Source organism: Daucus carota, chromosome 2 (assembly GCF_001625215.2).
Source record: "Daucus carota subsp. sativus chromosome 2, DH1 v3.0, whole genome shotgun sequence".
Lineage (NCBI taxonomy): Eukaryota > Viridiplantae > Streptophyta > Magnoliopsida > Apiales > Apiaceae > Daucus > Daucus carota.
In genome coordinates, this window is record NC_030382.2 from 50,910,866 (window position 1) to 50,923,456 (window position 12,591).

The 12,591-nt window shown below is 35.1% G+C and overlaps 2 protein-coding genes across 3 annotated transcripts; both read left to right on the forward strand.

Annotated features, from left to right (window-relative positions):
* Positions 1-201: 201 nt before the first annotated feature.
* Positions 202-2,862, forward strand: LOC108210264 (auxin-responsive protein IAA27). Its single transcript, XM_017381575.2, has 5 exons — positions 202-876; positions 1,523-1,752; positions 1,911-2,052; positions 2,348-2,409; positions 2,595-2,862. Exons 1-5 carry the CDS (start codon positions 434-436, stop codon positions 2,633-2,635), a joined length of 918 nt encoding a protein of 305 aa, XP_017237064.1. The 5' UTR covers positions 202-433; the 3' UTR covers positions 2,636-2,862.
* A 2,054-nt stretch (positions 2,863-4,916) lies between these two features.
* LOC108209778 (uncharacterized) lies at positions 4,917-11,652 on the forward strand. Of its 2 annotated transcripts, none has more exons than XM_017380875.2 (14): positions 4,917-5,050; positions 5,150-5,213; positions 5,350-5,503; positions 5,604-5,842; positions 7,486-7,523; positions 7,616-7,692; positions 8,602-8,669; positions 9,178-9,490; positions 9,848-9,960; positions 10,042-10,107; positions 10,258-10,348; positions 10,673-10,740; positions 10,864-10,901; positions 11,042-11,652. In XM_017380875.2, exons 3-14 carry the CDS (start codon positions 5,416-5,418, stop codon positions 11,220-11,222), a joined length of 1,380 nt encoding a protein of 459 aa, XP_017236364.1. In that variant the 5' UTR covers positions 4,917-5,050; positions 5,150-5,213; positions 5,350-5,415; the 3' UTR covers positions 11,223-11,652. The 2 variants fall into 2 exon arrangements, with proteins under 2 accessions (XP_017236364.1, XP_017236365.1); XM_017380876.2 differs by having other exon boundaries at positions 4,962-5,050; positions 5,385-5,503.
* The last annotated feature ends 939 nt before the right edge of the window (positions 11,653-12,591 follow it).

The following is a 12,591-nucleotide window of genomic DNA, read 5'->3' on the forward strand; positions in this document are numbered from 1 at the left end:
ACATTAAGCACTAAATTTGATGGGTTTAGTGGATTTTGATTGGTGGAGTTTGGTGTAAATGCAGGGGGGCCATCCATATTTATGATTACATGACCAATAAGAATACACCAAACTCATAAAATTTAATGCTTAGTGTGTGCCCTTGGGCACACCACAGAAAAACCGATCGTAAAAAGTAAGCAGAACTGTATTCTTAAATTGAACTTTTAATGATTCCTAATTTACAATTTTTTTCATAAAACAAGAAACTGAAAACCGGCACTAAAAACAACACACTAGACATAAGATGCTAAAACAACTTTCTTTTTTTGCTTTCTCAATTAGAACTCAATGCTATTATTCTCCTCTCTTTCTTACATAAAACTACTTGTAATTATTCACTGACCTGAGCTTCCCAAGTGTGTGTTCTTCATTTTGTACAACTACTACTCTGATGTCTGCACTTCAAGAACATGATTACATAGGTTTATCAGAACTGGATGCAGCTTCTGATAAGCTTTCTTCATCTGATGTTTCAACTGAAAATGAGAAGAACAAGCTTAAAGAGACTGAGTTGAGGCTTGGGTTACCTGGGCTTGGTTTGTCTCTGTTTGGGAAAGATTTGGAAGAAAGTGAGAAAAGTGTGGGTGGGTTTTGTGCTAGCCCTTTCAAGAACTTTGCCTCTTCTGGGGCTAAAAGGGGCTTTTCTGATGCTATTGATGGGTCTAGCAATTGGGGTCTTTCTGTTAAGGTTGGATCTGAGGTTGATTTGAGCAGAGGTGGTGTTGATGGGGTTCTTGAGAAAAATGGTGCCCAGAAATTAGGTTTTACTGGTGCTAATTTTAGTCCTTCTTTGAAGGTTGTTGAAGAAAAGAAGGTTTCAGTTCCAGCTCCTAAGTATGTGTCTTTTGCCCCTTTGTCTTTTATTGTGAATCCATATTTGCTGCAAAATGTGAATTTTCTTGTTTCATTGTTGGGTAACTTAGATATCAAACCCTATTTATTGTTTTGCATTGTTGGTCTCGAGGTTTTCTTGTACACATGCTCTTTTGTTGTTTGGCTTATTTTAATGAAAATCACAAGTAGAGGTAATTCCTCAAGTCATGATTTTGGTGGAGATGATTTTCTATAAACTGGACATAGGGTTTCAGCTGATTGATTGAATTTGTTTTAGCTTTTAGGTGCTCCAATGTACCCTCTTTAAGCTCTACCCAAAACATTCCAAGACAATTCAAGTGATTTAGTACAAAGGTTATACTAATCAAATATGAGACCGGTGTGTATGCTTTTCCTTTAAGCTGGTGGCAATTCATAGAAATCTCTTATAAGTACGATGTATCCAGTTCAATAGTGTTTCTAGTTTTTTTCCTTATATCTTGGTAATAGCATTGTTTGGTTACCATTTTTTTTTCCTCTTCTTTTATGTCATAATTATCTAAAGATATTATTTTAGTTGAAGTAGGATTTTAACTGTGCATATTGGAGAAGCTTTCACCTCTTTGTGCATATGTATTCATCAAATCTTATGCTGTTTCTGTAACAGGGCACAGGTGGTTGGATGGCCACCCATTCGGTCATTTCGGAAAAACACCATTGCTACCAATCTGACAAAAAAGACTGAGGTTGTTGAACCAAGTTCAGGTTCAGGATGCCTCTATGTCAAAGTTAGCATGGATGGTGCTCCATATCTAAGAAAGGTCGATCTTAAAACTTACTGCAATTATACTGAACTTTCATCAGCTCTTGAGAAGATGTTCAGCTGCTTTACCATTGGTATGTACTTCCGCTATTATTTCTCTTGTTGCTGGGCTTCACAAATATACTTTTAACTATAATTGGATTTTCTGTTTATTATGAAATGAGCTATGACCTATTGTCCTTGCAGCACATATTAGTGGCTGATCATCTTGTATCATGTGTGACTGTATTAGGAAAATGCACCTCTAATGGACTTCCAGAGCGCGAGGGTCTTAGTGCAAGTCGCCTAAAGGATCTTGTCCATGGTTCGGAATACGTGTTGTCATACGAAGACAAGGATGGCGATTGGATGCTTGTCGGTGATGTTCCTTGGGAGTAAGCTCTATCTTTATGCTTGCAACTCCTTCATTCAAGAATCAATGTTTGCCTTCTGTTTTTCATTTTCTTACTTATAATATGTGTGGGATTCTTTGACTAAGATGGTAAATGATTAGATTCTAGATATATACTCAAATATGTGACATTTTGTTGCTTGTTTGCACTAACCTGGCCATCTCCAAGTTTTGTAAATACATGTTCTGAAGCTCGAAACAGTGACCAATTGATGTCAACATTTAATTAAAACTAGAGACACTTATTTCTTCTGTCAAATGCTTGTTCTGTTGTGTAGCATGTTCACGGATTCGTGCAAGAGATTGAGAATCATGAAAGGATCAGAGGCGATTGGCCTAGGTATGCTACTGCACTGAGAACTAACCATACTAATATGCTATATGTATGTTTCATATGTCAACTTTGAGGAAAATTGTCCTCTCATGTGCTACCTTGGCATTGAAATTTACCATATAAATACTGAAATAGACTTTCCAAATGTTGTTACCTTGAAATAATCAATAACTTCCCTCCCTTCCTTGCAGCTCCAAGGACCATGGATAAGTGCGAAAACCACCGGCAGTAGTGTGGTGCCTGCTGAAGCCAAAAAAGAAAAAGAAAAGGAGAGGCGTCAAGAATATTGTATGTCTTTCATTATAGGAGTATGTTTATTGGTATTCAAGTTTGTAGCAGTGTTCATTAATGGCTGCCTTCATCGTGGCCATGAAACACATAATTTAAGACCTCCACTGTTTGCAAATTTATTTTCTATGTAATCAAGGTAATATGTAATGGAACTTCGCTGATTGAATATCTCGTTCTCTCCTAGCTAAATTAATTTTCAACAATTCTCTTATGTCTTCTTAGAGATTGATTACATTTTAAGGGCCTAAGTGCATGATCTGTCCTCTTTCTCTTATAAGTTATAAGGGTAGGGTAAGGTAAGGTTTATATGCATCTTATCTACCAATTTTGAAGTAAATAGTAGTATGTTTGGTGTATAAATTTGTTCAAGTCACATCGGTAGCTGCTAGTAACAAAGAAATAGCAGCATTAAGTATTCTGGTAAATCGATGAACCGTATTCAAAAAAACCGAAGTTCATGACTTTGTTCCATCAATTTTTTGGCTATCATCAAACATGCTCTTAAACTTACATTAAAAAGACTAAAATGTCGAGATAGATTCAGAGCAGAATATCACATATCAGACACGGACCACAAATAAGCTTCTCTTTCGGTTGCCAATTTACCGTTCATCCTCTCAACCATTGCCTTGTCAAACCCTGTACTGCGATCCACGCCATCCCAGTGTCTTCCAGGTTTAATACCATAGCGATTTGGTGCAGCCTGTAATCCTCTTTTCAGCCAGCTATGATCAGGGATCTCCTGAGGAACAATAAAACCCGACGATCTCATTCTCTGACAATCTCCCAGGTCTGGCAAACCAAGCTCAACATCGCGCTTTTTCTTGATTAATTTAGCCATGGGATCATCCCATCTTAATCGCTCCTTCATCATTCTGTCAAGTTCTGGATCATCTCGGCTCCTCGCAAATGGTTTGGACCTCTCGAGTGCAAGCTCTTCTTTCCTTGCTTCAGCTTCCCTCCTTTGAGCCAAGCTCTCGCCCCACTCTAAATCCATCTCCATTTGCCTGGCTTGCCTACCTGATGAATACTTGAAATAAAAATCAACCTGTAACGCACACACAAAAACAAGTTTTTTACGGCAACTATGAATTGTATGTGTTCCCCAGCGAATTATATTGACAATAAGGTAAAACCTAGACTTTTATTCTGTTTGGTAAAAAGTTTGTTCTGGAATGATTTCTGTTCATAATAACAAATCAGATTTTCCAAAAAAGCCTCTCCTCAAAACCCTAAAAAAAATCCTCTCAAACTTCTTCTTCTTCCCTAGCCGTCGTGTGGGGCTTTCCACCGGTGAAAGTGGAAAGCCCCGAATCTCTTTGTTTTGCTCTTCCTTTTCAATAATACACCTCCCCGGGTAAGGATTTCTATCTTTCAAGATTGTATCTTTGTTTGATAAAATCTTTTTTGGGTGAGTTTTGTTCCCAATTTATTTGGGTTTTGTTTATTCTCTCCTTGTGAGAGCTTGGTGTGTTTTTTGGTGTGTTTTGGTGTGATTCAATGTCCTTAGATCTGCCAGATTTTCAAGGGATTGATTCAGTGAAAAAGATTTATATGGGATCACAGTTACGATCGATAGCTCAAACGGGTTTTGATGAAATTTTGATGAAGGCTATATGTGTATATATCAATTTCAACAAATCGCTTGATTGTGTCTTTATAAAGACTAGATTAATCAGCGATATGATCTGTTTTATGTTTGTTCGACTCGATTGTTCTTGTAGATGCCGTATGGCTTTTCATTATTGAATTAATTTCTTTTTTTCAAAAAAAAAAAAACAAATCAGATTTTCCACCGCAAATTAATTTGTTTGACCATTTTTTTTCAATTTATATAATCTTCTTAAAATAAGATTAAGCAAAATATAATATCAATTAACCAAATAATATATGATGTTTTGTCCTCCAAAATAAAAACTTTGTGGGCGGGGATTCATTTATCATTGATATTGAAACTCGAATATGTTTTCTTATACTGAACTTCCACTATCCATATTTTTGCTATAATTATAAAAAAATACAATAGTACAATAAGATATAAAAAATATGTAAATTTAATAATAATAATAATAATTTATAATAATTGTTATTATTATTAAAAACTTCTAAATATTTCTAATTTATTATTTCTAATATATTTTTAAAAACTTTTCACTCATTCATAACAGTAAATTTATCCAAAAATCTTTCCTTAAATTCCTCATAAATCCTAATTCGATCCTGATTCGGAAAATCAAATTTCGGATTCCCGATTGACAATCATTTTAAAAACAAGTAAAATTCGGGGTGCAAGGCGGTGAGGAAGATAGTCAGATAGACATGATATTAAGCTGCAGCCCTGCAGGTCTCTCATCAGGTACTGTACTGTATATATCTTCCAAACCCTAGTTTTTGTCGTCGAAGTAGGATTCAAATTACATTTAAGCTCTGCTGAATCGCATCTTTAATTGTGCAGATTCGACATAGCTTATAAATTCACCAACACTTTTCTGCTTCAAAAATCCAGGCCATTTCTCCAGGTTTCATCACTAAATTATTAATAACTTCTCTATTGTTTTTATGTGTCGCCTTGATGTATAATTGATATTTGTTCAATCTGCTAGTAGGATAACAATTTTTTTTTGTTTGTTTATTTGATGTGAAAAATAATGACAGAGAACACACTGTTTATTTCATGGTTTGAATAATAGTAACCGCAAAGCTGCTATTTCTTTGAATGTTATGGAAAGTTCTGCGAACCGAAAGAAAACTAAAATAGTTACTACTACTGTGTGGAGACCGGTCTCTACTCAGGCCAATTCGAGTGAGGGTAAGTTTGTTGTTATTGGATCATTCAGTGGAATTACGTTTGTAATTTGCGATGTAAGTCACATTTAGGTAGTTATATGTCATTGAATGTGAATTTGCAGATTGTATGATGAATGATCAAGTTTCTGCAGAGTTAGAACTTGATAATCAAGTTGGAGAAGTGCAAGACATAATGTCTAACTCTGTTTCGGATAATGAACGAGCTCGTGTTGAAGCTGGAGCAGCTAATGAAGTAGTTGCTTCTGAACATACTAGTTCTTCTGTCTTGAAGAAAGATGATGGCGATTTACTTGCAGAGGGATCGATGTCTTCGGGAGAGAAGCATAGTATCAGAATAGAGGTATAACTTTTAAGTTATAAATATTGTTGTATGTGTCATTTTTTAGAGAAAAGGCCCCCAGTGGCGCTTTTTGTGCCTGAAATGACCCAGTTGTCACTTTAGTGAAAAATGGCCCTCACTGTCACTTTAAAACACTCCTTCAAGCAGCGTTTCTTCTGTTTATTTCATAACGTCACCCGCATTGACGTTATCAACATTCAATGTTTGTATGCAAGCTAAACGTAACTAGAAGTTACGTTTAATAATATTGTTTTATGGAAACTTGAAATCAATATTTTTTAATATTGTAGGGTTCGTTTTTGGGTTTTAGAATGATTTATTTATACTTGAAAATTAAATTGTCGTTTATAAAAAAACTTGAAATTAATAGTTTTTATATTTTAGGGTTCATTTTTTGGTTTTTTAGAATGATTTATTTATACTTGAAATTAAATTGCCCGATGGTTAGGATTTAAATGAAATTGCCCGACGGTTAGGGTTTAGGATTGAGGGTGTAGGGCCGTTAGGCCCTACTCCCTCGAGCCTAAACCCTAATTAATGCGAGGCTACAGGGCCGAAGGCCCTAAAGCCGAGACGCCGGCGGAATAAATAAATTTACAATCGTTAACATTTAGGGTTTAGGTTTGGCTTGTAGAATGATTAATTCGTACTGTATATTAAATTGGCCGACGGTTAGGGTTTAGGATTGAGGGTGTAGGGCCGGTAGGCCCTACTCCCTCGAGCCTAAACCCTAATTAATGCGAGGCTGCAGGGCCGAAGGCCCTAAAGCCGAGACGCCGGCGGAATAAATAAATTTACAATCGTTAACATTTAGGGTTTAGGTTTGGCTTGCAGAATGATTAATTTGTACTGTAATTTTTGATTTTAGGTAGCTGGTTGGACATTCGTTAAAATTTAGAGTTTATATTTGGGTTTTAAAATGATTTATTTATCTTAAAATTAAATTAATTAAAAAAATAATATTCTTGAAGTTGCGTTTTGGAGGTAAAACGTAGCTTAAAGTTGTGTTTTTTAAGCAAAACGTCATTTAAACTTGCGTTGCATGGTGTTTTAGATTAAAACCATGAACGTGAGTTTAACTCACGTTTTCATTGAAAACACCATTTCAAGCAACGTTTTGTTGCCAAAACGTGAACCACAATAATGTTTACCAGAAACGTGACCCGAAGTCACGTTTTCAAGTGACATCAGGGGCCATATTCAAAGGCTGTGACTATTAAGGCCATTCTTTCAGTAAATGTGCCCAATTGGGCCAACACCCCATTTTTTACTGACGTATTTAAACCTAATAGACTCTATTAAGTGGCATTCTTTTCTCAAGTGCTGAGATTCTAGTTCTTATGCCTGAGTAGTATCGAGATCTATCCTTTTTGTGCAACATTTACAATTGAAAAAATTAAATATATTAATTTGCTATAACTTAATAAGAGGCCATAGAGAATAACCTAGGTACCACGACTTCCTTTTTTCCTATCTACTTTGTTTCTAGTTTTTTCTCCAGCTATTCTTAACTTGTGCTTCTGAAACAAATGAGTGAGGACTTGTAGGTGAAAATATGATTGTCTTTTCTTGTTCGAGCTTATAAATTCCAGCCTTCTATAGGACTAATATTATGCACATTGTAATCTTGTATCATGTCACAGGCAGCAGCTCCCATGATTAGATTTATCAGAGAAAAAGAGTATGCAAATCCTTCATCATATAATTCCTAAGAAAGTACATTGCAGTTTGTGATTTGTATCTATATATGTTTCTCCTAAATTTCATTTGCAGGAATTCAACCTGGAAAAAAATTGAAGAGGAGATAGGAGTTAAGATAATATTTCCACCGGGAAAGAAGGAGTATATCAGTAGGTTCTTGACTACTTGTTCTCCATGCCTTTTACAACTTAAGTTGCAGTTAGTTTATATATCAGCCTATATATGCATGAATTGGATCTTGGACCTCAGAGTTGTCTTCTCTTTACCTCAAATTTGAAATAATAGATTAATAAGCACCTGAAACAATGAAGAGAAGTAGTACATGTTATTGATCTTTACTCCGAAGGCTATTTTCTTTTTTATATCAGAGATGGAGTAAGAGCAGGATCTTTTTTCTGTTTATCTACTAATAGATGTTGAACAAGTTTATATACCAAATTGCAGAGTGAATGACAGATGACCCAAAGTAGAAGAACTTGGGGGCTATGTAAATATGATTTTTATCTTGTAGGATCAACTTGTACATGCATGATAATTTCTTGGATGCATCTGAGCATTTTGGTTAAGGTATTATCTTGAGCGGATATCATGTATATGATCTGAAATATATATTAGATTCAACAACTGGCTTGTCCGTTTCTTTTTTTCCCCATCCCTCTTTATTTTTTACAATTATACTTTATTCTATGGATATGTATTTTCTCTTCAAATTTTAATATATCTTGACTTGTCTAGCACACCATCTTTCAAAGTATTTTAGTTTATACCAACTGATTTCTTCGTCACTCGTATGCTCTTCATGGCAAGCCATTTTAGTTACTTCAAGATCCATTCCTTCACTTTGAGAAGATTGCTAGTTATAATGCTTAAACCACTTTTTGGTCCTAAATTCATATTCTAATACTGTATACTGTTATCTATGACTTTGAATGTCACACTGATACTTTTATGTCTTTATATTTACCATCTCTCTATATATTCATAATTCATGTATAAGGGAAAGCTACTAATTTCTTGAGTCCTCTTTTGACTAATAGTTGCCCCGCAATTTGTTGCAGCCATTGAAGGCATTTCTGCAGAGTGTGTAACAACAGCTTCAGAAAAATTTCAAATCCTGATCAAAGAGGTAATTGGCAGTACTTCATTCTGAAACAATGCTACATGTTTTAGTGCACATTACTATTCTGAAGAAAGTTACTTTTAGACCTATTTTTTCTCCCAACCCTGAATATATTTAAATTACCATCAATGTTTGTTCAGAGGGTTATGATATTGACTTAAAGCAGAGTTGTCTCTGAGCAAATAATGTTTTCTGCATGGCAAAGACCGGTAGAAATGGCTCGTCACCAAGTGGGTATTGTTTCTGCTTCCCTGCAGGGCAATTGATATGTTTGGCATTGTTGGTGCTTATAATCTTTTCATCTGGCTCTTCCAAACAATTTTACTCATATTACCACTTGCTCCTTTTTTTTTATATAAAACTTTTCATTTTGCTTTGATTTGTGTCATTTGGCCTAATAGTCATAACATTAATAGTTTTTTTTAAAGTATCTTTGTTCCTATGTAGTTTAGTTATTAATTTCTCTTCTTTAAGCAGTAGGACTATGTGATTTACATGTGTATCTATTTAACAGGTAATCAAAAGCCCTGCGCTTAACTACACCCACTTTGTATCGCTGCCCTTAGCTATACACCCTCAACTGGTTGAGAAGCTTTTTCATTTTCAAAACTCGATATTAGGGATTAGCAGTAAGAACGAAGTTACATGTCTGGATGATGATAATAATCAAGATACTTCAGATGAAGAAAGCAGGGAGATACCATCAGATAGAGCACACGTTGTTGCAGTAAATCTAAAAGCTGAAGAAGGCAATAAAAATCCTAAAGCAGGTCCACCTAGGGCATCGAAATCGTCTAAGCTGGATGAGAAGACAACTGCCTTATCTGGTATAGACATATTCTTTTATTTGTCTAATTGTGTCAGATGATCATCTCTACAGCGAGTATAAAAAACACATGTACTCAATTACCCCTTTCTTGCTCTTTAAGCGAAGCAAGTGTTATACCTAGTTCGGATTCCGAAAAGGTATATAGTGCAAGTCATGCACTTAGTGGGTCCTTTTTTATCCTGTTATTTGTGATTGTTGGTGACTCCAAATCGTGCTAATGTGGTGCACTCGTGCTAAATTTCGATCCTTGATTCTGAATAATAAAATAAAATGAATTGAAATGACAATTTCAGTGTGGCTCTATCGTTCTTATTCTTTTCCACTTATTTCTTTCACTGATCCACTTTATTAACAGCACTGGGGATTGACAAATCCATTTTTATTAAGCCAAAAACATTTCATTTAACGGTCCTCATGCTGAAGCTGTATAACAAGGATCTAGTTGATGTAGCTGCAAATGTGTTGCAGGCAAGTTTCTTTCCTTTGAAGATTTAATGGGAGGCATGTCATAATTTTAAGTTTTAACTAAACTTTTATAAGTGTTAACAGAGTCTCTCCTCAAAAATAATGCATGCCTTGGATGGCCAACCAGTTGCTGTGCGATTAAAGGGATTGGTAACAGTCTTTATCTATTTTTTTGGTTGGCATGTCACTTATAGTATACATTTGAGATTGAGTTCATAATTTATTATTGTGATATGCAATTATGAATTTTTTATATTTGTTGCGTCATTGTGGCATATCTAGACAGATTTTTCTATGCAGGACTGTATGAGAGGCTCTTTTGCAAAAGCTCGTGTTCTCTACGCTCCTGTAGAAGTAATTGGTGGTGAAGACCGACTTTTGCGTGCTTGTCGTATCCTTATTTGGCCTGCTGTCATAAAACCTCAAGGTCTTATGAGGAATTGATAGGATCTTAAATTATATAATGATACTTGATTTTGTGTTTCTTGTAAAACTAGTCAGGATAAAGTTGAGTAGCATCTATATCGCATTTGAAGTTTATAATGTCAGATAATTGGTGTACTTTCATTTCTATTATAAAACTGCAGAATGTGCCCCTAGTTAGATCCTTTATACTTCACTCACACTTACATGGATAGAAAGATACAATGTATGATGAAAAAGTTAGGCTGGTGTAGTTTTTGTTTATATTTTGCTATTCTTAAGCTGTTTTTAGAGGTCATTATTGATGCATTTACTGAAGCTGGTCTAGTTCTAGAGAAAGATGCACGCCAGAAGCTGAAGGTATGACCTTGAGGGTAGAGCTGTCTGTTATAGAATTTCAATTTGTGAGATTTATTTCTCTACCAAAGAATTGGCTGTCTTTGATATCTAATACTAATGATATGTTAACTCCATAAACTGCAGTTGCATGCCACTGTGATGAATGCAAGTCACAGGAAAAGGTTCTTTCTTGTTTATTAGTACAAGTTTAAGTCATTTGCTTGGAGCTTTACTTGTGATCTGATCCTTGATCAGTTTTCACTCATCTGACAATTGTATATATTTCTCTTCTTGGAACGAACTGTGCATCCTAAACATTCAGGAATAAATATTCAAGAAGGGCTGATACTTTTGATGCTCGCGGTATTGTCGAGCAATTTGGATCTGAAGAATGGGGAGAATATCTTATCCGTGAAGCTCATCTTTCTCGAAGGTTTGTGTATGATGAAAATGGTTACTACCAATGTCGTGTGTCTATTCCTTTCCCAGAAAAATCTGAGTAGATTATCAAGGTCCTGGTCATCATTTGACTCGGTAGATTGTTGAAACCAAGTTAGCAACTTCAATTGCAGCATAAATTCTGTGTTGTACAGTTAGTGGAGTCTTGTTGTAGCCTATGGCCATAGTAAATAGAAACCGAGGGAGCAAAAATATGAATAAATTAGAACCAAGTACTAGTCCTGTTTATTATGCTCGTAATATCAGAGCTCAACACTTTCGACAAGAAAAGATGCTCATTTGCTCAAGTTGAAGAAGATGTGGTTCAGGTTTTTCTTTTCTGGAAACATAGAAATAGAAACAAGTCCTAGTTCAACACCTTGGATGAGAAACGGATGTTAAAGAAGATGGGTTTAAGTTTTTCTTTTTGTGTCTTGTTGGCCGGACTAACAATATTTTGTATGCATAAAATATTTTTGTCTATACGAGTTCTTTTGAGTTGGGTCTATTTATTTAGTAACATTGAGTTGATTTATTCAAGTTATGCAATTTGAATCTATCAGTGATCATTTCGTCTGTCCCTCACATTCATTTTGAACCAAGAGGATGAAATAATGCCCCTTGGTGTGCATCTCATTCGAAATAATTGATCGACATAAACGAAGAAGTCGGTAAAAGTAACAAAGACATACTCTGCTCTATTTGTGCTTTTGTCATTGTCATTGTCTATTCAAATACAGTGCGTTGAGTAGAACCAGCAAATGGAAAAATGGAGCTTTCTGAAAATTAGGCATTATTAAAATCAAACACATGCTTGTGTTTACATTATTCTATTTTTTTAAATTAACCTGCCTTCTCAAACCTCTGTACTCTGTAGTCTGTACAATAGTTAAAGAACGAAGATCTTTTACGAACTCTGGACTATCAGTACAATAATCCGTGATTTTAAAAGATTTATAAAATATGAAATGAGTTCGCCTTTTGGTTCTGTTCTGATAATTGAAGGGGACTTCTTACAATTTAATAATTTTGTCCTTAAAGAGGAAGGGTCTAGTACATTGTTTTTAGTCGTGCAAATAATGATCTGACAAAAAAAGCATAGTTTGCATGTTTCTCATTCTTATCCACCGATCAATGAGCTTTATAATTTATTCCAATATGCCTTTACCAAATGGTCGGTGAACTTTGTGAGCAAAAGTAGTTCACTAATTATTTCTCACAATCATTTCCTTGCATAAACTGAATCATACCATCTTTTTCGTTTGACAAGAAACATTATCATTGAAATTTGGAAATATAATTTCATCAATCTGTCAGAAATATAAATTACTAATAAATTCATCCACAAAACTCCCATGCCCGGAATAATCAGATGATGAAGGGATTTTGTCTATGTTTTGATGGAGGGCTGAAACACCGGGCGTAAATATTTTT

What these genes read in the sequence shown, in the direction of transcription:
- LOC108210264 (XM_017381575.2), top strand. Translation starts at nt 434, where the DNA reads ATGTCTGCACTTCAAGAACATGATTACATAGGTTTATCAGAACTGGAT. An exon ending in GTCGGTGATGTTCCTTGGGA is followed by an intron (nt 2,053 to 2,347) that starts GTAAGCTCTATC and finishes TCTGTTGTGTAG; the next exon opens with CATGTTCACGGATTCGTGCA. An exon ending in ATCAGAGGCGATTGGCCTAG is followed by an intron (nt 2,410 to 2,594) that starts GTATGCTACTGC and finishes CCTTCCTTGCAG; the next exon opens with CTCCAAGGACCATGGATAAG.
- LOC108209778 (XM_017380875.2), top strand. Translation starts at nt 5,416, where the DNA reads ATGGAAAGTTCTGCGAACCGAAAGAAAACTAAAATAGTTACTACTACT. An exon ending in GAAGACAACTGCCTTATCTG is followed by an intron (nt 9,491 to 9,847) that starts GTATAGACATAT and finishes CTTTATTAACAG; the next exon opens with CACTGGGGATTGACAAATCC. An exon ending in ATGCACGCCAGAAGCTGAAG is followed by an intron (nt 10,741 to 10,863) that starts GTATGACCTTGA and finishes CATAAACTGCAG; the next exon opens with TTGCATGCCACTGTGATGAA.